Consider the following 27265-nt stretch of genomic DNA (forward strand, 5'->3'; position numbering starts at 1 on the left):
TGTTTCTACAAGGCAGGGGATGACCTACAAAATAAACTATGCAAACATCCACACTATCCTTCACTAGAGGTGAGGACAGTTTTATAGCATCAGATAGTATCAGGCTGTATGCCTACTACAATAAATGCTGCTTGTTGGGGGGGGTAAAGCCGCACACACAGAACCCCCCCCCCCAATGATCTGTTACATAAGCAACATCATCTATGTGAATGTAATGGAAATTTTATATTCATTAATGATGATCAGCTTTGTTATTGATGCCTTAATATCATTTGATTATTGTTAATTATGCTCATACTCTTAAGCGTTTGTTTCAGTGACAGGTCATAAGATCAAGCATTTGATTTTTACAATTGCTGGAAGCGCATCTGAGCGGGGGGGGGGGGGGGGGGTTCCTTTGTGAGCAGGAGGCCCAGTTCTTTTTATTACCCTGTGAGGCAGTGTCTGACTTAGATAAAGAACAAAGTGTCCCTTTGGTGATACATGAACCTCAAATGCACCGACACAGTTCCTCTTTTCCACCTGTGTTTTTGCAGACTTAGCAAACTGAAATGACAACCGTCTAAATGATATTGATGGACTTTCCATCCGGTTTCCTGAGGTTAAGCTCATGTATGTCTAGAGAGTGTTGTTTTCTTCTGAATTTTAACCCTTCAAATGTCAGTTTTTCTATGTGAAGTACTGCTTTTTTCTAATCAAAAAACACAAAAACAAATTTATTTTCCATAAACTAGTTTTTGGATATGCCAAAGATTAAAAACAAAATTGGTTTGATTGCATTAGTATTTTTTAAGCAGTGCCAGATAATCCCTCTGGAGGCCTTCGTGGCCTAAAATGCCCCATAGACTTCAATGTAAACCACGTTTTTTAATCTCACTGCCATCACACTATTGAACCATGCATTCTGGGATGTCAGCATTTCATCTTAAAGAAAGTGATATTTGACATTTTAAAGTATTTCACAAGATTCAGCCTCTTTTCCATTGTAGGCTGATGCATGAATTTCATGTAATATTGCCAGTTCTATAATGGCAGCATGTGACTACCAGGGGCCCCAAAATGAATTTGTTTCTTTGGAGGTATTGATTGATCTTGGCCCGAGTGTGTTATGGCTTAGTGAGGCAGGCCTGGATCACATAAGAACATCAGCTGGGTACGAGGCGTTTGCGTTGCTTAATTGACTTTCTAATTAATCAAAAGGAATGAGGAAGGTTTACCACAATTACCGTGTCTATGGATCTTTACCTGAAAACACGTACTGTATACATGCATGGCATACAGAATTAACAGAAAAACACAACAACTTTATTTCAGCTTTTTAAGCAAGGCAACAAGGAATGTGATGAATCCTGAATGTGATGAAAACCTTTAACTTCATGAAAAGTCATCGTACAGAATTCAAAGTCACATCAAATAGAAGCACAGTGTCTACTAAATACAACAGTGTCAGTTTTACGACACCTAAGGGCTCTGGTGTGTCTGAATTAGAATTTTTTGGGTCTGAATGAAAGTTTTCTCTCTCTTCAGTGAGTCCAGATTCCAAGTTTTACAACTGTTATCTTTGGTGCTTGGTGGAGACTGAGGAGGGGGTTTTAGTAGAGGAGTTATGAGACAGTCTAGGTGTCTCATTACTGATTGATAGAGGGGAATCATGATAAGAACTAAGTTGGGCCCTAAAACAAACAAATTTGTTTTAGGGCCCAAACTTTGTTTGTTTGTTGTTGTTTTGTTTGCATCTTTCAGAAGGTGCTTGAGTAAATAAATTATCTCTTTACTTTGTTGTACGCAAAAACATGAACAACTTTTAACGTGTTTATGCACCTCGCTGCCAAGACAAACATACAGCTTGGGTGGTTCATTTTATTAGTGAGCAGAGAAGACTTCCCTCTGGAGACCTTCGTCTTCAGCATAAAAATACTAGTGCAATCAAACCAATTTTGTTTTTAATCTTTGGCATATTCAAAACTCTAATCACAACCAAAACCCCATCCTCCTACTATTTAGTTTATGGAAAATAAACTGAGTTTTTTTATTTTAAAAAAAGCAGTACTTCACATAGAAAAACTGGCATTTGAAGGGTTAAAATTCTGAAGAAAACAAAAAGCTTTGTAATTTTGGGCAGGTCTGAAGTTGTTTAAGTGATTTACAAAAAAAGCAAATAAAAAGGTTGATTTTATTGATTTTTATAGCCGTACCCACACGCTTCAAATACTAATGTCCGATATTAAATGTTAACTTTGGCAAAAGAACCGGTAAGTAAGTAAGTGGATCAATTTTGAGGTGAACTGAGACAAACCAGCCACAGTATGGAATCTCATGACAAACACCACAACAGCTCAGACCACAGGTCACGAGATGGTGGGACATGATGAGCACATACTGTATTATGTGGTGTGATGTATGATTCACAGTTTGTGAAAATTAAACAATATAGACTCCCTCTGCATCTGCTAAAAATGCATATATAGAAGCTATTCGCTAACAACATGCTCTAACAGTGCAGCTTTAAAGCAACACTAGTGACACTCAGGATGACGTGGCCTATTCACAGAGAGAAGCTGAACAAGAATAAATGAAAGAATTAAAAACTACAGGCCATATATACGAGCGGGCACCGTCATCGCAAATATAAAGACAGGTCATGCTACATTAGCAGAGGACTTTCAAGTTAACCTGACATCATTTCATAGAGTCAGCCACATATTGTTTGTCTAGGTTGTTCTACATCCCCTGCTCTCGTCCACTTGCCCATTTCCAAAAAGGAGGATAATACCTTTTGCACCTGTTCAGATATTGTTTATGCATTTAACATGTGACCTAAAAGTTAGATATCAGTTTCTGCCGAGGTCCCGGAGGTCATGTGGATTAAAGATGCTCTACAAAAATAGCAACAAGTCACAGAAGGGTTGGAACTGCATGTTGTTTATCTCCACGAGTACAGGACACAACTGCTGCCGCTCAAACGGCCCCAGTCGTAATGGACCATCAGCTAACCCACTTTTAAATCTGTCCACCAAAGCTGCTCTTGTTTTTTTACAACATTGCTTCGGGTGAATTTATGCCGCCTATACATACAGTATAACAGTGGTATGACATGATTCCTTTTTTGTAGTTTTGCAGTAAACACTGTGGTGTCGAACACAGTATCAACACACATTATAACTGTTCAGTGACAACACGATCAGGAAAGTCTCGCATACAGGTAGAGTGTAGGAGGAAGCATTTGCATGTTTCTTCATGTGTCATAACATGATACCACAACTTGAAATGCTCAATTCTTACAAAAGATTCAAGATTAAAAAAATCATTCAAACCAGCCTGTTTAAACTTGAGGAGTGAAACTGGTTTTTGCATACAAAGACTGTGGGTAATCTACAGTGCTCAAATGACAAAAACACATTTTGCAATACATTTGGAATTTTTCAAAGTCAAAAAGAACTAATGCACAATATAAGGCATTACATTTTAATTAACGCAGAAAGTAATAATAATAATAATAATAATAATAATAATAATAATAATAATAATAATAATAATAATAATAATAATAATAATAATGTCCGTGGTGTGTTGTGTATTATATAATATAATGTATATGCTTATTGTACTGAAATTAGCAAAGGTTATGTAACTTAGGGAAGTTAAAAGGGACATTTATGTCTTGTGGTCAAGTGTGTAAGACAAGGCACAAGTGACACAAAGAATATTGCATATATATAAATGGTGACACATGATAAAAGGGCCACATAAGAGGAACAGGAAATAGGGGGGTGCAGACTTTTTTCTTTCTCTCAGTAGGAAACTTCACTATTGAGAAATAACTTGAACTTTTCATTTAACTTGCACAACATGATTTAGCAAAGAGTTCACTGTGTGTATTAGCAACCTTTCACTTACACAATTCATCTATAGACTGTATTTGATGGAAATGATGCGCAGCACAGTGTTTTGCATTTGTGCCTCAAACGTTTCCTCGCTGTTGTGTAGGATGAGTGATGAGACTCAGACTTAAGTGTTGTCCTCGTTAAAGCTCTAATCTCTCTTTACATCTCAGTCAATCTCTGTGCTATGTCTTAAAGACATTCAGTTATCCATCACCCTCCAGCACTCATCCCGGCCCTCCCTCCCTCCCTCCCCTTTCTCTCCAGCTGTTGCTGAGAGTATGGATGACCCGTCCGAACAATGAGAACGGAAAATAAATAAACAGCAGGGCCTCCTTTACTTTTCAGGGCACTTTTGATCGTCTTATGATTATAAGCAAAGACCAGAGTGACGTTGAAGCATGTGGCCCAAACTGACTGTTTGCTAAGCTCTGCCTGTTGCTTTGATGCTTGTCCGTTCTTATGTGGCACAAATGACAGCTGTTTGATTCACTGAACGATTTAATAGTGGAGTCTGCACAGCGAAACACATTTATATGCAACGTGTGACATGTGACTGGTTACACTGAGGCATTTCCTTTTCGTTTAGTTCCTTCTTGTGTTTTAGCTGTGCAAAGACCAAAAGGAACACCAGCTCAGTTGGGAGTACAACAACAGGGTGCATGGTGTAACCTGAATAAATACACTGTGAGGGGACAGGACCAAGTTCTACATTTTTTGCTGGTGGGAAATCTGGAAATGATCTTCTGAGTGAAATCCAGGCCAAACCGCTGAGAACAATGATCGTTTCAGTTGACTTGCAGTTAAATCAACCATAAGCCACGAAACAAAACAACGCTTATCACTAAAGCGGCTTTAAGACTACGGCCTTTCATGCTGAGCCATGTAACAGAGCGCTCTAAAGCATGGTCAAACACTGCATTATTGTGCTCTGCTAATGTAGTATTTACTGTATATACATGTGTGTTTTAACACAATCGTTTTCTCCTCGTCACGGCTCAGTGCTGACTGCACAATGTGACATGATGGTCCTGGAGGAAAACCAGTGTATTTGTTGAGCTAGTGGATGCGCAGGAGACTGTTCTGACTCGTTGTACATTTACAGTAAAGAATGCCCTGCTTGGTTCTTCCCCGTCCTGCTCTTTCTATATTTCACAACTTAGTATTTTATCTTATTCAGCCTGAATTTGCATGTTGTCTCCTGCCTGCGGTCAGACTCTCTCAGTTAGCTCTCTCATTCCCAGCGAGTCACATCCCCTGAGGTCTGACTGAAATTACGGGATATCTAATTACACGTTCGTCTCTTTAGAAGCTCTTGGCTTGAACGAGAAAAACAATAAAGATTTTGCAAAGGTCAGGCTTGTGTTACACAATCTGTCTGTGCACATTTGCATGTGCACATATAATATGCAAATAAATATACAGTACCAATCAATTAGATCGGTATCTTTGCACGTTCGATCCTGCCCTTTTATATAACTTTGGCTCCATTAAATGACTATGTCTTAGTCATGAATAGCAGTAATTTATGACATTGTTCCACACAGCTGTTCAGACAGGACAGGACTGGTACCCTACATACAACATTTGTGCAGCTTAGTGTAATCTAGTGTAGTGTATCTACAGGAGTCCACGTACTTTTGTGACTTTTCACCATACTGTAAAAATAAAAAGAACACCGTCTAACAATTCTGGTCTTATTATTTCTGAAGTCATATACATATTAGATGTATTATTAATAAAGACTGAAATCAGTTCCGTAACATCGATGACTTAACAGAAGCTGCAGTAATCACATCAAGGTGATCAGATGCCCCACCCATTCAAACATATTACAGTTTGTCCTATAAAAACCCTTACTCGATATAGCTGAACTGACCTATAACAACATCTTGTGTGTGTAAAGTTGTAGAATTCTTTTTTTTGGCTGCATTCAAGTCAATGTGATTTGGACAAGACAAAACAGGAACAGAAACTAAACCCTCATCATCTTCAAAACCAACACATCTCATCACGACGAATGACAGACAAAAGAGGTTGAACTGTGGAGCTGAACTTCTGTGATGGGGTTAGTGGAGTGCATATAGTGTGACATAAGCCTCTTTCACCCACACTCCAGGTTTGTATTGTCTTACCTGGCCAAAGACAGAATCTACGATGGGCCGCAGCTTTCTCCTGTCTCCTTCTGGAAGCCAGATGTCTTCAGGGTCATCCACAGGACAGGACAGACTGAGGCTCTTGGCCTTCGGCTTGGGAGGCCGCTTGATGCTGGCTGAACTCCACCGTCGGAATGACTCGATTTTTTTCTTGATGGATCCCTGGAGAATAAAAAAAAGCATTAGTAGTGGCAAAAGGGAATGAGGTCGTTGCACATGAAAGACATGAATTAAATAAAAAAAAGCACAGATCGAAAGGTTGCTATTAATGGGACAGAGCCAGATGAATTTCATTTAATTTAGTGAACTAATATTCCTAGAAAGTGGCAGTGTTAGAAAAAAACATGCAATCAAATTCACAATCAACTCACTTGATTCAGGCCACATACGACAAACTTAATCTACGTTCCACGCCGTTTGGACAGTGTGAGTGGAACAGTAAGAGGAAGCAGGACAGGCCACATTTGGGTGCATCCACTAACCTTCTTGGTTAACTTGCCCTCTGGTGCCTCCATGGATACGCTTTTCACCTCAGTCATCCCTCAGTCCGGCTTACATGCACAGAGATGTCCTCGTTCTCTCGGCCTCTCTCTCTCCAGTCACGCTGATGTGCAGGCCTCCTCTGTATTTGTCTCTGCAGCATCTGACACTGGTTGATAATCTGAGGCATCTCTCCTACTGCCGTCGCTCCTCCTTCTCTCATCCCGCGTTCCTCTCTCCCCGTATCTTTTCATCCCTACTGCTGTATGCACATCAATCGCTCTCCTTCGCAGCATCTGTCTGTTTCTATGCACTTTTCCTTTTTTTCACCCCTTGTAAAGATCACTACGCGTTAACACACTGTGAGTCAAGGAATGGAATGTGTGCACGTTTTACATACATTTGACAAGAACAGAATCCAAGTTTAAGAGTATCAGTTATATAGATGTAGTGTATCTTTTTTTAGCCTGACGCTATGTGACAGTAATCCTGTATTTATGTGCTCTCTCCATCTCCTATCCAGTCTCTTCCAGTGCTGATGGGCTTGCCCCCAATCCTTTGCATTTTATAGTGCTTCCCATATTACATTCACAATATGAATCTTACACACACACGTACGCATGGAAGTGAGCACCTCCATTGACATAATGCCTTCCCTAGCCCCTCACTCTAACCATCACAACTAAAGGCAGACCTCTAACCTTTGCTCTAATTCAAACCAAACCCTAAAATCACATCTTGACCTTCATTTCAGTTCTCTGGAAAAGTATTAGTCTGTTCTAATCATCATTGTCCTGGTGAACGGTAACATGTTCTTCATTGCCAATTGTCATGGGACCATTTGCTAATTGAGAAATCAGTCGGTGCTTGTGGGCCATTTCTTTGTTGCTTAACAAGCCTATTACACAGCTCTGGGAAAAACTCATTGGCTCCACTCATTATTACATGTTTGGGTTTGGTAACAGAAAGGGTAGAAATGAGGCATTGACAGATGATTAAAGACCAAACTGATGAATGGTGAGAATCACTCAGCGGTAATGCTCCAGGGTTAACAAAAGGAAGTATCATTTTTGTGACAGTGTTGAGGAAGTACTTTTATATTTTACCCATATTTACTCAAGTAGTAAGTTAGTAGTAGTTACTAAAGTATGTCACGTGCAGTGTGGGCTTTAATTTCATTAAAGAATGATGGGCGTCGCCACACGTTGGTCAGAGACCAATGCCTGTGTGGCCTGTGCTTAGGTCTCTGTAACGGAGACCTGCAGGTAACCTCACTCTCCTTTCCTTCATAACACAACTTCTTAAACCTAATAGAACTCCTCTCTGTCCTATTATTATCCTCATTGTTACTATGTGATTGTAATGTTTACATGTCAAGGTAACAAATGTTGCTTTCTGAATGTGTTCTCTGTTGACTCCACTCATCCTATTCTTGCTTTTATCACTGACCTGTGTACTGTACCATCACAATTTATTTCCATCTGTATTTATTACATTAAAACATGTTGAGCATGTGGCTTGAAGAAAGCGTAAATGCACATGGAAAATGTCCAAGGTTGCTCACGCTTCCTTCAAAATCTGTAAATTTAACAAGCCACAGTCGTAAGGAAGAAAAAAACACATGCTGCAGCATGTGTAGTAGAATTCTTCCCTGAACTGGCAAAACAAAAAGCTGCCAGCAATGACACAAGTTTGTTCACTATTGTCAATAAAGTTTCATACTTGAAGGTGTGTCAGCTTCAAGACCGCCTTTAAAATCTGACAGCAGAGGACTTCTCAACACATTCTTCACAAACTTGAAACCAACACGGTCTCTTTCACTTCCGCTGAGCCCAGAGGGTAAGTGCAGTTCTGACATTTAGAACAACAAGCTCTTTCAGTAGTTTCTCCAGCTTTTAGTGATGCTGCAGCAGCATATTCTTCGCAGTGGTGTGACAGTTGGGTTTCATGGAAAGATTTATATTCCTACTAATGTGATCTAAAATGATTTCAGTCTAATAATGATGAAATACGTGAACGATAATACGTGTATGATAATGTACAAATCAAGTAAAAAAAGGACTGTGCTGTCCTGATCTGCAGTAAAAAGTTGTGCAAATGCATATTGATCCTCATATGTGTGGATACTTATCAGTATCCACACATCAGTAATGTGTGACTCATCTTTAAACTGCATGTGCATTTACATGCACATGGAGTAGGCTCGCATTCAGTCATTCCTTGTGCCGCCTTTTCCTTTTCAGTTTCCTCCTGCCCTTTTTTGTACCATTTACTTCTGTATTTTCTGCAGTCGCCCACCTCTAATCTAAACATCTGCATCATTCCACTCATGTTTCTTGTTTTCTGTAGAAAACCATTGACGTTTAGGAATTTTGAGCTGAGTGATAGTGTTGTTAGGTTTTATCCTTTCATGACTCTGGGATGGTAAGAAAATTATAAAAAATTATAAAAATTATTAAAACAATAAAAATAATAACATTGATTTTACAGACTTGGTCAGATGATTGATTGAATGCTGGAGACATAGTTTCACATCAATCACTGAAAATTCTGTTATATAAAAAAATCATTCACACTCATGACTGAAAGACACATGCAGTTAATAAAATGTAAACAAGATGAGCATCTTTCCTGATTCCACCCCCTTTCTTCACTTTCCCTCCCTGCGCTGTAATTATTACACACGGGAGACATTGCTGTACAGCCAAAAATGCATGCCATTCATGCAACTAGACTGTGGGAATTCAGCAGAAATAAAGACAGTGCAAGAGGAAGGGTAAAAGAGAAATAATCTGATGCTAAAACTGAATGAATATGAGAAAAGGGGAGGATTTTGTGTGTGAGTCTGAGCTGTTGGGCCTAATCCTGCTCTGTCTTTATATTGTGGACCTTTACTCTCTAATATTCTCTCCAATTACCTCAGCGGTAATCCCATGCTGCGGTGGCCTACATTACACCTCAGCCTGTGTTTGTGCGTGGGTGTGTCCCGTTGAGTGGAAAAGTATCAGACGGCCGGCACAGCGGTGTTGAAAAAAGTAAATCAAAATGGATATCGGATGTGGTCAAATCCAATCGCTTAAAGAGGTGGTCAGGCACTCATCAGGTTAGAATCAAAATGGAAGCGGATTACAGGACTTGAAAAGCGTAATCCATGAGTACAATTTCATTTATTTTGTGACAAGTGCTGTATTGCTCCCTGGTGGTCAGAATGTGAATCGCATCAACATCACGTCTACAGGTTCAGATTTTAATCTGATCTCATGTTTCTTTTGAGGTAAACTAAACCATATTTTTCAAAAAGGCTAATACTGAAAAAAAAACTAAAAATAACCCAATCTTTGAATGCATACAATTTACTTAGTTGAGAACATGTTATGACAGAAAAAATGTTTGAGTGTTTATTTTGAGCGTTTAGTCCCTAATAAAAATCAAATCAGACAAACAATTTCTGTGTAAACTGTAGTTGCGGTGTACAAACATTTGAGAGCAGGGAATGAAGTTATTCCATTGAAATGTTACAGATCTACACACTGACATTTGCTTGTTTGTGTGCGGAAAAAACAAAGCAGCGATTGGCTTATGAGTGGCAGTGCATTGAGCTGAATACTGATATCAAGCTGTTAACATGGTGACATTTAAGCAGGTGAACTGTTTAGTTCGTCAGTGTATTAGTATTAATCCTGGTAATAGGAATAGCAATAGCCTCCAAGATACCTTAAAGTAGGAGATTTCATCCAGTGATGAAAATTAACATCTATCTCTACCAACTTTAATGTCAATCCATCCATTGGTTTTTGAGATATTTGAAAATGGTCAAAGTCAAACTCGTGGAAGCGTTAGACAAATAAATCTTCAACCTTAGTCATGTTCAATCATGGTTTCCTTTTCGGTCGTTCTCTGTGTGATGGCTTTTGAGACCTTCACATGACAAAGACGGTGGAACGGGCGGCTGATTGTTGTCCGATTGACGGGGTGAATATGAACCCTTCGGTGACCCCGGCGTTCCGAGGCTCACGTCCCGACTGCTCCTCCGCCGTATGTGAGCCCTTATGCTCCTGCCGGGCATCGCCAGGAGGCCGCCCCCTTCCTCCACCAGGCCGTCAAACACGGCGCCCAGGCTCTGCCGTATTCTCACGCAGAAGTGTGGGCAGCTGAAGGCGTACAGGACGGGGTTCAACACCGGATTCAAGAATGCAATGGTTGTAGCCAGGGGCAGCCCCACCTCCACTAGGTGCAGATTGTCCCAGTACTGGGCTGTCACTTCAATGATGCAGATGATGTGATAGGGAGCCCAGCACAGTGCAAATGCTGCAATGACAAACGCCACCATTCTGGTGAAGCTCTGGGACAGAAGGCCCTGACTCATCTGATTAGAGGGGGTGGGAGACAACGTAGTTGGTGACAAGTTCAAAGGAGGACCAGGGGTCTTGGGATTGAGAAAAAATCTGGTCTTCTTGGCAGCTGTAGGGGTTTTTGTTGTCTCTGGTGCCTCATCTCTATTTGAGGCAATCAGTGCATCCGTTAGCCTGGTGGTACTTTGCTTCCGCTTCTTCTCCCTCTTCTTCAGGCTGAATCCTATGTGAATGTAGCTTGCCGCAATCACCACCAAGGGCACAAGGAAGGCGAGCAGCAACTTGGATATGGCCGTAGCTGCTTGCCTTACTTTGCAATCTCTCTCCAGTGTGGCTTGAGAGGATGATATCAAGGCAAAATTATGATAGCATAAATTCTTCCCGTCTTGTTTCTGAGTAACAGAGCGAAATACAGTGTAAGGCAGTGTGTTAATCGCTGCCCATAGCCAACCCAGCGCGCACACCTTCCACGCTCCGGCCACCGACCGGTGATTCTGGCTCCACACTGGTCTGACCGCCATTAGCAAGCGGTCCAGCGAAATGGCTGCCAGCAGGAAAGCCGACATGAACATGTTCATGAAGAAGATAGACGTCTCTGTTTTGCAGAGCGCGTTGCCGAGCAGCCAGCTGTGGGAGGAGGAAAAGTAGAAGGTGAACAAAGGGAGAGTCAGCGTGGCCAGGAAGTCCGACATGGCCAGGTTGAGCACCCAAACGGAGGCCACGGTGCGGCGGCGCAGGCGGAAGCCGACCACCCATAGGATCAATGCGTTCTCCAGGATTCCCACACAGGAGAACAGGCCGTGGAGACAAACCACGACCACATTGGTTTCGTTGTTGTTATTGAGGCTGTGCTCCCGCATGCGCTGTAGCAGGGGGCAGTACAGGTCCTCGCTGGTTGAGTTTGACATTGGCACTCTGAAAAATAAATAGTATGATTGGGATGATTGAATGAAGACATAAATCAAAGCAGAAATCACAATAGAGGAGACCTGCATATGTTACGTTGGCTTGACGGCAAGCTAAATATGGAATTGTTGATTTTGAAGATTTTAAAGGTAGATGCTGTTGAAACAGAGACACAAAAGACCAGACATGCTTTACTGGTTTGGGATATGTGGAGTGTGGTCCAGTGTAAAGTCTGATGCCGGTGCTGCTGCCACTAGACAAGCTCTTGCCTGCATGCAGCTGATGAACAGTAGCTTTCATCATACTGTATGCTATGGCTAAATCAAAACAAACACTGTGATCATCTCCAGCCCTGTTGAGCAAATCAGACGCTACCATGCTATGTTACCGTGGAAACAGCACATAAAAACTTGTTAAATGTATTTTGGTTGATAATTATGAAAATTAAAGTGACATAATTACAGATAATGACCTGTTCTCTGTTGTTTCTGGCAGAGCAGGCCTTGTTGTTCAGTCACACCCTGCTCGACCTTTAGGCTCCACTGAGACACATTAACATAACAACACCCCTTTTGAGTTTCACATGAAGCATCTACAGGTGGAACTGCTCTATACAGCATTTTGGCAAACGCGCACCCATGTCTGATAAAATGCACACTACAACATTAGAATATGAGAACGCCAGGTTTGTATTTTATTCTTTTTTGTGTGGAAAACCAAGTGACAATGTTTTGTCTCCTTGACACAGACATGTCAAAGCCTGTCACTGTGGTCTGGCCACATACCAGCTCTTGAGCAATTACACTTGTTTAGTTAAGCAATGCAGTCTAGGAATGCGTGAGAACACTAGAGGATCCCATCATGCCAGTGTTAGTCTATCAGTGTTAGTCTGGCTCTAAAGTGGAACTATACATTGTTACTGCTAACTTAAACATACAAAAGCTGCCCAATGAGCTGAGTATAGACTGGATTAATATATTAGCTGGTAGTTATTGTCATCACCTTTATTAGCTTCAAACGCTGGCAAAAATATTTCTCTACTATCTGTTAGCTTAGTCTAGCTTAGCTTAGCTTAGCCTAGCTTAGCTATCAAGGCACAAAGGATTCCTGTCCACCTGCATTGGTAGTTTGCAACAGCAGCGACAAACAACAAATAACATGGGTGTTATTGTTTGAAAACATATATCAGCTGCAGTGGGCATAACAAAGTCAACTGTTATATTATTTATTCATTTATTTTATATTTATAAACATTCTCGCAAAACCTTTATTTTATTTTTTTATTTAGATTGTATATAGGTTGCAAATGCCATTTTGTGCAGTAGAGGACGATGACAATGATGATGTTGGTGTACCTACATGAACTTAATACAAAAAAGGTAATCAATGGCAACATCCCCTACTACCCACAGACTAGATGATACAATTTCCATGTTTCAACATGAATACAGAGACGTGACTAAAAGAATCCATGACATAATGCTGATGTTTCCTCTTTGTATGTTGGTTCTACTGTATACTGTCAGAAACCAGTGAATGTTTTAGCCTGAATAAATATTCTTATCTACGAATAATACTTTGTTTAAAAAAAATAGTTAGTAGTTAGTAAGTAAGTTTTTCATCTCACCCAAAATGACCTGAAGCAGCATGTCAAATTATTGTTTAAGGGTGGAAATAACTGTACAATGTAGACACTGTACAAAACATTGAACATAACATAGTCTCTACATTCACAATAAAACAGAATCAATACATCTGTAGAAATGTTTAGCAAGAAATACTATCATGAAGGCACCAGTCTATTCTGCACCCTCTTTTCTGACAGAAATTTTAATCCTAAAATTTTACACTCTCAAAACAAACAAATCCCTCAAATCCAAGCTGATAACAGAAATAACAGACATAATGTATGTTTCAAGATGTCTTACTACCTTATAAAACAAAGATGACTAAACAACTGAATGAAATGTAACAAATCAAAATCTATGCCTACACGCGCGGGCATATTAAGACAGCACGGAGCAACTAAGTCTGAAATAACAGAAATAACAGTGAATACAGGCTGCCTAGCTTAATGGTAGTATAGAATAATGAGAGACGTAACACATGGAATGATTGTTCACTGACAGCTGAGAGCGTCCTGCTGTATTCGGTCGTTGATGAGACTGTAAATGGATTTGATTTAAAAGTTAACACTCACCTTTTGGTTTAACTCATGAAAGTCGTCTTGTCCTGTCTTCCTCTTTGTATTACTGCCAACGACACTCATCCCTCCTGTTCTATCACTTTCTACAGCTCTGCAGCTGACACCCGCTGAATCCCTATCGCACACACACACACACACACACACACACACACACACACACACACACACACACACACACACACACACACACACACACACACACACACACACACACACACACTGCATACCTGCTTTTGATTTGCTCCGCCCCATATGCAGATTGGGTTTCTAACTAATGTGTGATGACAAAGACACAAATTTCACTAGAGTTCTGATTCAAACAGACAGGAAGTTGATGAGTGACAAAGGAAAAATAGAGTAAAGTTATAGACTTGTTACAACACAATATACTATGTATTATGTCTTTGTTTGACACAAATGACTAGTTACCTTAAGTCAAAGCTGAGCTTGTGTGAACAAGTTTCTCTGATACTTCTCTGAATTCTCTGATGATTTACTGTCCTGTAGTGCCCCATGATGAAACTCTGCATTGGCAAAAACTGTCAGAACAAATATGAGTTTAACTAAAACAACAACACATACTGTCATTCATTGTTGAATTAACAGTTCATTACATCTATCTTAAGTAGTCTGTAGTCTGCAGAATTTCAAGCCGTCTCTGTCGCCCCCTGGTGGTGGTGAATACTTAAGGCCGATTATTTATTTTTGCTGACATTTGGGCACAACATCAGTGAATAGTGGAGCAAGGATTCCATCTATTCCAGTATTTTATAAGGTTTTCTCCCAAGTTGTAAGTGAAAATCCTTTAGAGTTTTTCCCAAAACAGAATGCAACAAACCACCTGGTTCTGTCACCTGGCTGCATCAGACTGTTCTGTTGTCCCTTTCTTGACCTGTGATACAGCCTTGTCGACTGCTGTATACACTGATTCTCAGCTACGATGACTACTATCAACAGTTTGAGCTAACTAATGACTGGCTAATGAATGATTAGCCACAGTGTAGTTGCTTGTATGATGGTGTATTTTTCTTTTTCATTGAAATCTCCCTTTTGTGGGGCAATAAATTGATCGTATCCTATTGCTACAAATTGCTGTTTAGCAGCTTCAATATTAGTTGTTGGAACTTTGATAAAAGTTGGACTTTGCACTTCAATCTTTATTATTATTTCAACAATGTTTGAAGTTTCTAATCAAGTTGTGTTCCCTTAGTCAGTTAGTCACAGTAGCTCACCTTCCCTGACTGCATCAGTAGGCCTAATTCTTTTAAATCTTATCAGGCCATTTACATATTATTGTTTGTTTGTTGTTGTTTCCTATCTGTATTTTGCACAAACCACAGGACAAAGTTTAATTATATTATGTATAATTATAGTTTTTATTATTGCATTGCAAAACCTCTCCAGTGAATATTTATTGCAAAATCCAGATTCATGTTTAACTTGCCATTAGTCAAATGACAGCTGGGATGGGCTCAAGCACCCTGCGACCTTAGGAGGATAAGTGGTTCAGATGTTGAGTGTTTATTGGTGGAAGTTAACAGATAAGACATAAAGGTAGTTACAGTAACTGTTACCTAACATATATAAAGTCTCTGTAAAATTGTCTTGAGAAGAAGGCTGAGAAAACAACAGTAGAACTCATATTTTTTAGGGAAACTACATGGATCACGTGATCTCTCCGACCTCTCAGTGTTGCAGCCCTGTCTTTTTAGGGGCTGCTTTCCACTGTAACTAGACCAGTGACAAGAAACCCCACGGGAACAAAACGTTCACTTGACTGACAAATGTAGGAAACTGACATTGTTTAACTCGTTGCTGGTCTGTCAACTGAAAATTCTGATTTATCATAATGTTTAGCGTTGTCCGCAAACAGGATGTTCTTAAGGAGACGTAGCATCTGTCCCGAGCGTTGTTTACTTGAAAAAAATAAAAAAACAACAACTTTTTTTTACTTCCTCCTCCTTTTTCCAGAGAACATTGGGCGTGTGTGGGAAGCAGTGGGTGAGCAGAAAAAAAGGTCTGGAATCAGAAAAACGTGATCGGGACACAGCATTTTTCCACAAGTAAGTGCGATTATGTTAGGGATGTTTCCCTTGGACATAATTAGGCTAATGCTGCAGCAGTGCAACTTGTTTTTTTGTTAGACAGACGTGACAGACAGCCCTTCTGATTAACATTAGTGTCTGGCTCATGATGACAGAGAAAAAATCCATAGACACAGTCATGTAACATTAGGTGTAATCTGCATTCATGTGTGCCACTCCCACGTTTGAACCTCAGATTCCTTCACATTCATTCGTTTGCCTTATCAGTGCATTTACAACCCATGCTGTTTGCCATCCTTCCTCCCTGTTATTTATTATATCTGGAAATCTGAGCTTCCTGGTAAGCTTTGTTTAAACCCAATCAGATTTCTCATTTTGAATTCTAATTCATATCCAGAATGTTCATACCTAATTACAATTATAGCACTGACCCCTTATCAGCTGACTTGTGTAAAATGATTATAGCTCATCAGTACAGAGATACTGATGACCTGCATTCTTTATATAGACAGGTCTAGCCAAGTCTGAAATGATAAATTGGGAAAACACATCAGATTATTTTCCAACTTGGCCCACACTTGTTTTACCTTATCAAGAAGTAAAAACACACGCACAACACATCCTGCAGAGGACAGGTTTAATTAGATAACAATAGTTGGAGAGCTGTTCCCAGCTCTCCCACTATTGTTATTTTCGCTCTTTATAATAATACAGTGATTCACTGTATTGTTGTTGTAATCTTTATTATTATTATTATTATAGTTCTTCTGTACGTTTCCCGCACTTACCTACTCCCGCATCCTTTTAGCTACAGAAACCATTCCAATATCAAAATGTTCAGCTTTTTAAGGAACCCACCCTGTGTTATTTTTGTGATAACCTTTATGGTTTTCCTATAAAAAGCCTGATAAGCAGGGGTGGAAATCACCTTCAGTACAACTGACTGAGTTGATTTGTGGAGTTTCCTGCCTTTGGAGCACTGTCTCCATGACAATGGCACAGCTGCAGTAAATAAGTGATTGAGCTCAGTAACACTTTGATTGACAGGTCAAACATGTCTACACTGTCCATTCCTGATCAGAGCAGGGGTACACATTCAGCTTTTTAAACTACTTGATCTTTTTTATGTAGGCATATTTAGCCATACTTGTATTGTAGTATTAAAAGTAAGTATTTCTGGCACCCTAACAGGAAGTGGTGTGAGAAGGAGTGACCATTGCAATGATTGATGCCTGGTTCTGTATTAAATTATATTATATATTAGATTATATTCACATTTGTTTTAGGTTTACACCTTTTTGACTGTTGCAACATTCAAGTTTTCTTTTATTTAAATAAATATCTTATATCTAAATTACTAAGAATTTCTTTCCATCTGAAGGAAGCTCTTCAGCTATGTAGTTTTTCAGCTTTTCTATCCTGTAGCTCAATGGCTTAAGTTCTTGACTCTGGAGTGGGGGATTTGGGTTTGATTCCTGTCTGAGTCATGTTTATGCAATCACATTATTATATAAATTTATGTATTTGAATGACCCCGGGAGCTATGTTGTTGGGGGCTAAATGCCCCTGGTAGGGTCTCCCAAGGCAAACAGGTCCTAGGCGACAGGCCAGACTAAGAGCGGTTCACAAACCCCCCTATGAAAGGAGAACCAGCAAGGACCGAGACCTCGCACCGTATGGTGCAGCCGGAACCCCACCCTGGAGCCAGGCCCAGGGTTGGGGCAGGAGGAGCTTTAGGGGGCCAGGGCATAGTGGATTGGGCAGCAGTCGAAGGCGGGAGCCTTGGCGACCCAACCCCTGGTTAACCAATCTGGCTATAGGGACATGGAATGTTATGTCACTGGGGGGGGGCTGAGCTTATGCAGGGGGTTGAGTGGTACTGGCTAGAAATAGTCGGGCTAACCTCCACACACAGCCTGGGCTCTGGAACCCAACTTCTTGAGAGGGGCTAAACCCTCTTCGACTCTGGAGTTGCCTGCGGTGAGAGGCGGCGGGTTGGTGTGGGCTTGCTCATAGCTCCCCAGTTTAGCCGCCATGTGTTGGAGAGGGTTGCTTCCTTGCGACTTCTGTGCTAAGCACAGTTTGGCCATAACAACCACCATGTTCGAACATAAGGCCAGAGGTCGATGATAGACTTTCGGTCAACTTTTTAACCATTATCATGTTTTTAATCTTGTCATTGTTTTATCTTAGTCATCTTTTTAATCATCATCTTTTTAATCGCCATCATTTTAACCGCGTTATCGTTTTAATCCATTAATTGTTGTGGCAGCAGATCAGGCTCACACGTAATTTCTCAAGAAATTACTTTTTCTAGTTTTTTATAAATATTGTGAGATGTGTTATTTCTGAGTTGAAGTAAATATGTTCTGTTCTTCATTGTGAAACTGAAATGTGTCAGTAGTTTCAGAGATTTGTCACGTGTAGGGTGGCTCCGGTTCTGTTTTCAGTTTTATTTTGTAACTCTTCCGGTTTCTGTTCATCAGGTTAGTTTCCGCTTTTGTTTTGAAAGGACTTAGTTTGTCACCCGTGTTTTGCTTCCAGTTTCCAGTTTTATTTTGTAAGCACTTCCCTTTCGCGTCACGCCACAGCAGTTCCCGCTTCACTTCCGGTTTTCAGTTACGCATCTGGTTCGCCCCGTTCCACGTCCCGGTCTCATTACGCACACCTGTCTAGAATCAGTAATCACTCACCTGTGTATTTAACCACCACCAGTTCCCATAGCCCCTTGCCAGATCGCCGTATGCTCGTCATCACATTCCAGCGCGTCATCGTCCTGCCTGTTTGTTTCTCGAACCTGTTCCGTATTCTTGACTCTCGATTCCCGGTTACTCCTGAATGGTACCGTCGCCTGGAAAGGTCTTGTAATACCGACCTGACCCCGAGTTAGCCTGCTCCTTACCGGTACTGTAATATGCCAACCCTGTTATCGAACCCTTGCCTGCCCGTGGATCTGACTCGGCCTGCTCCCATTGTGCCGAAATCCGAGAATCCTTTGCGTATGACCTGGACCGACTGTTATAACGAAAACTGTATTAAACCTTTAAACTCTACCGTCTGTCTGAGATCTCTGTGCTGATTTTTTTTTATTTTAATCTGTGTTGTATGACTGGAAATGACCCGGCAGCGGTGACACACACCCTGCCCTGCAAAGGAATCAGTGGTGCAACATGTCTCCACCCACCACTATACTATATATACTTTACTGTAGAGCTGTAGAAGGGTACTTACGCTTGTCTGAGAATTAGTGGAGTCACCACAGCTGAGCAGCATCAAGGTATTTTACACTCACTAGTTTGACACGTCACTGAGTAAATTATAAATGCCAAAGTGTATTTTGTCACATTTGTTCCACACATTTCATTGTCTTTGAAGTCGCATTTTTTGAAATTGAACATAAATGAACTTTTTCCAGATTTGCATTTTATCTTTTCAGTTTGTCTTTGTTGCCAGTATTCCTAAAAGTTTTAACCCTGTTTAATTCAGTCCTTGGTGCAACTTTAGCGAGTAGTGTTGTGTACTGTTATGTTTTACCCAGGCACTGGTTTACTTTCACTTTCAGGCTTTTACAAATGATTTGTTTGCTTATAATGTGTGTTCTTTTTCAGTAATTCTTCCAAAGAAATTCTTCATCATTATAATACACTGAAAACAAAACAGCCCCTTCACGTTATTTCCCAAAAAACTAAATAATAAATGATAAATAATTTATTAATAATAATAATAATAACTTTTTTTCTCCAGATTGCATGATGTCAACACTGGTCATAGCCCTGATGGCTTTGGCCATGTCAGGTCCCACGGCCGCCTTTGTACCCATCGGGAGTGGATTATCCACTCATGTCAGCATCACAGAAACAGCTTTATTGGAAAAAGTGAGAGAATCTTGTCGGGCAGTGGTGGAGGCAACTGGCCAGGAGTTTAAACCCACGGTAGGAGATAAGATAAGAATGGAATTCAGTGGAAACACAAAAGCTTGTCGGACCGTGTTTGCACATAAGTGCGTTATTTAGGGTGATCTAAAAACATTAACCACCAAAAAGATAACAATATACTGTACAGTACATGTGCACTGGACAAATGCTGTGTGATTAGGTGGTTTATCGGGGTCAGTACCAGACTCTCTCTCAGTACTAGTTGTACTGTTTGTGGCGATCCCAGTTCTTATTACTTTATCTACCTCCAGGGTAATTCTGCTGATGAGCTGGTCCAGGCCTGTCTAGGACCCACAGCAAAAGGACAAGTGTCTGCTGCCAAGTTCCACGCTGCTCTTCAGGAAATCTACAACCAGAATGGCCTGGTCGACCGTGACTTGGCCAGCAGGTGGGACAAAACCTAAAAACAACCCCTGCCATTATTGGATGCTGTAGAATACTTAAAGTGTTTATGTGTGGATCCTGCCAGTGCTGCCCATCACTTCAACTCTGAGGAATTCCTGCAGGGACGTAGACTGATCATACAGGGCATGGTCGCCATTAAAGCAAGTATTCGTGCAGAGAATTTCCACGCTGCCAGGGAAACACTGGGCAGAATTCTTCATACCTTACAGGTGAGAGGGCAGCTTGGTCTAAAGAAGCTAAAGTTGTGGCTGGAGAATGCCTCAACGGGCAGAGCAGTGATATTCAAAACCATATGTGTATTTTTTTGGGGGCTATTGATTTAAATGTTATTTACAACGATCTGTGTGCGTAATGTGTTTCTATGCATTGTCAGGACTTTTACAGTCACAGTAACTGGGTGGAGCTTGGATTCACAGAACCATATATGAACCTCATACGCCCAGATCTGCCTCTGGATAACTTGGCAGGTGAGTGTAGAAAAGCTAATGTTGCTGCCTACTGACTGTTTCCATGTCTTGATAAAAATGAGTAAAATGTCATGAAGTAATTAATGCACTGAGTTATACATTATTGGCTTGTGTCTGTGTTTGCCCTAGTTGTGAAGTTGTCCATCACTGTTGCAAATATAACAAACCAAAACTGTAGAATTAGCTGCAGAATTTGAAGTTGTTGAAGTAATTTATTTTTTTTATTATTTCACCATGAACAAGCACAATCAGAAATCAGACAGCCATTCTTTATTGCTGGGAACAGACTGTGATGTATAGTGGAATAATCCAAGCCAATCTATATGGGTGTGTGCTGTTTATTACACTGTAATAATCAAACACTACAGTATGCAGAATAATCTGTCCCTTGTGTTCGAGTAGATCTAAACACTGCCACCTGCAAAGACTGTGGAACTGGGTCATGCCGCAATCCAATCCTCTCCAACATCCTGCAAGAGAAAAAACTAACGTCAGGTTATATGGGAATTCTCACTGATGTCAAGCCTAAAGGTACAAGGCAATGTTAACTTCTACTTATATTCAAGTACATTTGTGCTTTTTCAAACACACACACTAACTGCAAGAAAGCAAATATACTGTATATTTTTCCTAAATTCCCTTATTTCTTTTTAATGGATCTAAATGGCTTCAGTGACACATTCTCGTACTCTTAGAAGGGACTTTCTTTTTAGCTAAAACATTGTTTAAAGGGCTTCTATTGAATAATATCCCTTCTGCCCTGTTCTAGGTAAATGTAGTCATGGAGGTGACTCTGACCTAACCAGCTCGTCAGTTCCGCGCGGTGGCATCAACAAAGACCGGCGTAACCAAGACAACATGGTTCTGCATGATACTGCTGTGAAAGCAGCCACGGAGGCCAGCCTTCAGCTGCTGCAGGACATCCGCTTAGCTGCAGGGGACAATGACTTTCTTAGGTAAGCTGAATAAAAATAAGAAACATATTTATTGTACAGAAATTAGTCAAAATATTTTCAAACTTCCATCATTTACAAACAGTAATTCCTTTTCACAGAATGTTGGGGATCGCCCGATCGGCCGTCTTGTGTTTTGTTATTGACACCACTGGCAGCATGTCAGACGATATTAACCAAGCCAGGGAAGTTGTTTATGAAATCATTGACACCAAGAAAGGAACACAGGATGAGCCGTCCGAGTACATACTGGTGCCCTTCAATGACCCTGGTATGATGTCACCTGCACTATTGGTCGCATTCACGTTGTAGAGCTGTGTTGGTATAGTAATTTATTTTTGTTAATATTTATATACAATTACTGTAAAGGCGGATTTCTAAAAAAACACAGGTTATGATAGAAGGTTTGACTTTTTTTCTGTGATCCTTATGTAGAATTTGGGCCTATGATACGGACAACAGACCCTGATAAAATGAAGCAAGAAATTGCTAAGCTGACAGCAGCCGGAGGTGATGATATCCCTGAGATGTGCCTCTCTGGACTCCAGGTACTGAGAAGACTGCCTTTAAATACCCCGAGATGATGGTTGGTCACAGCTGTCAGTTTGTTTTAACTGTGTTTTATTCCCAGATTGCTCTCACTGGTGCCCCAGCATCCTCCCAGATCTATGTGTTCACTGATGCTCCAGCCAAAGACATTAACCTGAAGGACACAATCATCGCTCTCATACAGAGCACCAAGTCAACGGTGAATACAAACATGTGCCCCCTCATGCACAATATTACCTCAGTTTATGTAGCTGAATTTAATGCAAGAGGCTGCTCCTCCTCCACAGGTGTCATTTTTCCTAACTGCGGTTTTCAGAAGACGCCGACGTTCCGTTTCAAGTTCTACAGATCCTTACAAGGAAATGGCTTTGGCCTCTGGAGGTCAGATTATCCAAGTAGCCAAGAATCAGCTGCCTCAGGCCACAGACATCATCCTTGACACCTCCACCTCAGCTCTGGTAAGGATTGTCAAATCTGAATAAGAGTATCCACAGTAAAGTGAGCTCCAGTCCTTTAGTGGTGGGACCTGAAACAATAGGTGCCTTTAGCTCCTCTTGGTCTTTTCCTTAGGTGACAGTTCTTCAGCAAGCAAGGAACAATGGGAAACCAGAGACCTTTTCCTTTATGTTGGATGAATCTCTTCAAAACATCACCATCTATATCACAGGGACATCCATGACTTTCACCCTGACCAACCCTGCAGGTAGTTCCCATGGTGTTGGCACCAGCGGTCTCTCGAGTGTTTAAGCCCAGCTGTCACTGTTTTACGAACTGTACGACTACTGATGCATGCTAAACAATTGCAGGTCTCAGCCAGAAAGACAGTGAGGCCAACGGTAATCTGGGCACAATTCAGACAGTAGGCAACTTGAGGAGAATCCGTATCAATGCTGACAAGCAGACAGGAACATGGCAGATGAACATTAACACCAATCAGCCATACACACTCAAAGTCACTGGTAAGATATTCTATATTTGTTAATTACATGCTTCATAAATGTATGTATTGTGTGATTAATGTCAATCTGTCAATGGTTTCAGGTCAGAGTACTATTACCTTTATCTATAACTTTGTGGAAAGGTTTGAAGGAGCTCATCCAGGCTATGTGGTCCTCACGGGTCGTCCACAAACAGGTACGTTGTTGTTTAGTCAGTGCAGTAAAACACAAATAAATGACCTGTGGTCATAAAATGGTCTAAAAAAGTCACTGTCAATAAAACATCATTTGGTGAGGAAATCTAAGTTACAGTACGGTGAGTCAAGTAAAAGACAAAAGAAAGAAAACTACAACCAGAGGTATCATTAAAAGCATCTAAAGCACTTATGACTAGATTTGTAATGTCATTTTTATTATGTTCCAAGGCAGGCCAGCCAACCTGCTTGTCTCTGTGATGGGTAGGAAGGGCCCATCCTCGCTGAATGTCAAAGAGATTTCCCTTGTACAAGTGTTCAGCTCTGAACCTGCAGCTGAAGGTATCATCAGTGAGATTAGCAACGGCGACATCTTGGTGACTGTTGATACAGTCCCTGTGGGGGAGTTTGTGGTCGCTCTGAAAGGAACAGACCAAGTGTCCAACAGTGAGTTTCAGAGGCAGTCTACCACTCAGGTGGCCGTCTCCAAAGTCAACATCAAGGTCTGTGTCCTTTAAATCTGATTCACTCACTAAACATTTCAACTTTCATGACATTGTTTTTCTTTCTGTTCCATTTTGTTCCAGGCTGTGGTGGTCAGCAGTGTGGAGCCAGGCAAACAGTTCAGCTTCCCCTTCAGCGTAATGACCGAGGGCCCTGGTGGTCAGTTCTCCATTAGCGCCAGGAATGACAGAAACTTTCCCATGTTATTTCCCAGCAGGTGAGAGGAAGCAGCTAAAGGTAGTTGTTGTTTGTTGGACCAGAGAGTGACTTCGTTTTTTTGTGATATGACTTTGCTTAATGGAGTCAAAAGTCTCATGCTGCGTGAAAACGTGGAGGTGGTTCACTTCTAATAGTGTGTTTGTCTGTTTCCTTATGACAGCCTCATGTTGACAACAGGACAATATTCTAAAGATAACATAACAATTACACCTCCTGCCACCACACCCTCAGGAACTGACGTCACACTGACACTGGACGCCAAGTCTGCCACTGGCGTCGACTCCAATTTTGCTGTTCTAAAACTGTCTGTTGTAACCAAGGTAAAACATAGTCAAGTGAAACAGATTAATTGAAATATTTAAAAGGTTTGTACATTTGCTCTTATTCCTCTTGTTTATTTATGTCCTCCCCAGATTACAGACTTCGTCCAGCCTGTGTGCAAAATGGGCACCGTGATGGCTAGCAATTGCCCTAAGGTTCTGTCTAATTGTAAAGGCTTCCAGTGGCAGTTTACAGCCAACATCACCGATGGAAACGGAACAGGGATAGAGCGCGTTTCCTTGTTTCAAGGCAATGGAACCCTCTCATTCAGCTCTCTACCTGCGCCCGACGTCTACCTGAGCTACAACGCCTCCTGCTGCTCGCAGATTGCTGAAATTGTTGCTTTAGATATAGTTGGTAATGTGGGGAAGTGCTACCATTCAATTGTTCCTTCGGGCGGCTCTCCTGCCTTGGGCCTGTCACTGCCAATAATGCTGTGCCTGTGCTTACACTGGATGCAACTTTGGATGCTCTGTTAGTGAACACTCTGCTAACTATTAACTATAACTATTTTCTTACACTCGAATGCTCTGCTATAAGCACGCACACACACTGAATTTTTTTAAGCACCATAGCAAAATGCTTTTTTTTGAGGTGAGGTAGGGAAAAAAATAAAAAGGGTTTTTAACTAAGCTTAATTTTTCTTGGAATGAATGAATGAATGAAAAAATAAATTATCTTTTATGTACTAAATGTGAACATAATCAACTGTTGAGATGCTAGTTTTAGAGGTGGTTAGTGAGATTGCTGCTGTGGTAAGAGGTAATGACTTTCTGATAATGATAATATAAATGATATGGAAACACAATGCTCAACATTTTCCTAAATCATTAGGAATTTCCAACGGAGATAACGGTTATTTTTTTTACTTTTTTTTAACGTCAGTTTATTTCAGAAAATGTAGTGTTTGAATTATTGAAGACGAACTGATCAATATGAGCTAGTAGCTCATAGGTTGGTTAGGGCTTTCAGGAAATAGGCAACAAGTTGTGGCTTTGTCCTTTACACAAAAGAAACAAACACGATCCCAAACATTTCATCAATTTTTGTGATTTTTTTATGACTGCAGAGTCTCTGCCTTGGACTCAATAAAATGTATTAAGCCTTATCTGCCTTTTTCTGTGTCTTTTGACAAAAACATCCAGAAAATCATTAGGACACGGGGTCCTAATTTACTAGAATACGATCGTAAAAGTAAGCGCTGAATTCATTTTGCATTTAAGTTACACAGTTTTGTTTTTTCAAAGATTATGTTTGAATGGATAACTCATAAGAAACCTATGTTGATACATTTTATATTTTAATAAAGTACTAATAACTTTATCAAGTGTTTGATGCTCATTTTCCTCACACAAGCACTTGAAGAAATGCAACATCACATCAGGATGGCTCTGGCTGTGCTGCGTGTGGTGCCTCGGCGGGTAGTACTGCAGTCCCTGGGTCTCGGCTGTCTCTTCCTGGCTGGGGGTTGTGGGGGGCGGTGGGATGGGTAGGAGAGCTAGTCTGGAACCTGGCTCTGCAAACCCCTGTGCCTTGCTTCCCAACTACATCTCTCCACATTCATGCACTTAGGTCTGTGAGGGGCGTCCTGCTGTTGGAGGGACCAGGGCTACCGGGAAGTGGTTCCGTCCCTCCTAAGTGGGATGCTCTGCAGTTTTAATTGCATTAGTCATACACACTTGTCCAGGAATCTGGAGGCTCCTTCCGGGGGGGCCAGTAGACGGAGCCCTCCCATTGATGGCTATGTCTGCTGGACCCCTCGGAGAATTGGCTATCTCCCAAAGTTCCTCATACTTAGCCACATACACAAACATTTATGGCCGGGGGTGGGCTCTTTCACTGGGGCCTGGGGCTGAGGCCAGTTGTGGCCTTGCCCACTGGCCCTGGTGGGGAGATCACCACCCAGTTTTAACTGCAAAAAGACATCTAGGGCGAGGGGGGGCACTGTCCGGGGGACACACCGTCAGCCAGCGGTCGTGCTCCTGGAGGTGTCACCCACTTTCAGTGCACTTTAGTTCCACACACTCATGTCCAAGCTGGGTTGCAGGGTTCTGGGGTACATTTTCTGCTGCCCTCTGCCTCCCCCGGGTTGGGGGGGTTGGTCGGGGCTCGGGAGGAGCTGCGGACTCACAGTGGCCCACTCTGACCTCGGGTGCTGTCTCTGTGGCTGCTGCAGCTCTGCCTGGGGGGCTCTGTGTGGGGCTCTTGGGTCGCAAAACCTGCCCTCCTGGAACTGAAGGTGTGTGGGCTCCCTGGCTGCTAGGATTCTTTCCTCTGCTTGCTGGATGGGCGTAGTGGCCGAGCCCCTCACATCACCCTGGCTTCCACAAGTGGCATTGTTCATGCACCAACGTCTGCCTCACCCTTTGGGTGAATAATGTTAAGCTACAGCCTTACTAACCTTGTAGTAGGACACTCAACACCTGAGCTGATAAACAGGCTTTACAAACCTAATTGTAAGTATTACTGCTACTTATCACTACCAATATCAATAATGTGTGAATATGGAAATTGTGGTGTTGTATGTCATGACTTTTATTAAGTAGTATGGGATATGTATAACAATGCACATGTGTATGTATATGATATGTATATGTTTGTATAAGTATGTGCACATACCTTAACACTATTATTGGTATTAGTATTAATCTCCAAGGTAAACCACAGTACAACAGTTGTTTAGTTATGAATGTGTTAGCCAAAGGTAAATCCCTGCTTATTTATTTTGCTCCGATTGTTTACTTAACAGATTTG

The 27265-nt window shown here is 41.3% G+C and overlaps 3 protein-coding genes across 6 annotated transcripts in view; 1 reads left to right on the forward strand and 2 right to left on the reverse strand.

Annotated features, from left to right (window-relative positions):
• cabp2a (calcium binding protein 2a) overlaps positions 1-6760 on the reverse strand; it is a 16268-nt gene extending 9508 nt beyond the window's left edge. The window contains exons 1-2 of the mRNA XM_029162705.3: positions 6520-6760; positions 6017-6199 (exon numbers count right to left, since the gene is read on the reverse strand). Of these exons, the coding sequence (XP_029018538.1) occupies positions 6017-6199; positions 6520-6576 (240 nt within the window). The 5' untranslated portion in view covers positions 6577-6760. The remainder of the gene's footprint in view (positions 1-6016; positions 6200-6519) is intronic.
• A 1457-nt stretch (positions 6761-8217) lies between these two features.
• Positions 8218-25834, forward strand: vwa11 (von Willebrand factor A domain containing 11). 3 transcript variants are annotated; one of them, XM_029153298.2, is made up of 19 exons: positions 8218-8356; positions 15953-16044; positions 19771-19958; positions 20213-20349; positions 20431-20575; positions 20740-20833; positions 21236-21364; positions 21603-21789; positions 21888-22057; positions 22222-22334; positions 22418-22534; positions 22623-22793; positions 22906-23038; positions 23142-23294; positions 23377-23469; positions 23699-23970; positions 24055-24188; positions 24351-24510; positions 24604-25834. In XM_029153298.2, exons 3-19 carry the CDS (start codon positions 19776-19778, stop codon positions 24988-24990), a joined length of 2778 nt encoding a protein of 925 aa, XP_029009131.1. In that variant the 5' UTR covers positions 8218-8356; positions 15953-16044; positions 19771-19775; the 3' UTR covers positions 24991-25834. The 3 variants fall into 3 exon arrangements, with proteins under 3 accessions (XP_029009131.1, XP_029009139.1, XP_029009147.1); XM_029153306.3 differs by lacking the exon at positions 15953-16044 and having other exon boundaries at positions 8287-8356; XM_029153314.3 differs by lacking the exons at positions 8218-8356; positions 15953-16044 and adding an exon at positions 17909-19303.
• On the reverse strand, positions 9905-14796 carry LOC114857145 (prostaglandin D2 receptor 2). Of its 2 annotated transcripts, none has more exons than XM_029153326.2 (2): positions 13976-14796; positions 9905-11784 (listed from the first exon to the last, which is right to left on the reverse strand). In XM_029153326.2, exon 2 carries the CDS (start codon positions 11775-11777, stop codon positions 10386-10388), a length of 1392 nt encoding a protein of 463 aa, XP_029009159.1. In that variant the 5' UTR covers positions 11778-11784; positions 13976-14796; the 3' UTR covers positions 9905-10385. The 2 variants fall into 2 exon arrangements, with proteins under 2 accessions (XP_029009159.1, XP_040927477.1); XM_041071543.2 differs by having other exon boundaries at positions 12248-14043.
• Positions 25835-27265: the final 1431 nt, after the last annotated feature.

This window comes from Betta splendens, chromosome 1 (assembly GCF_900634795.4).
Source record: "Betta splendens chromosome 1, fBetSpl5.4, whole genome shotgun sequence".
NCBI lineage: Eukaryota > Metazoa > Chordata > Actinopteri > Anabantiformes > Osphronemidae > Betta > Betta splendens.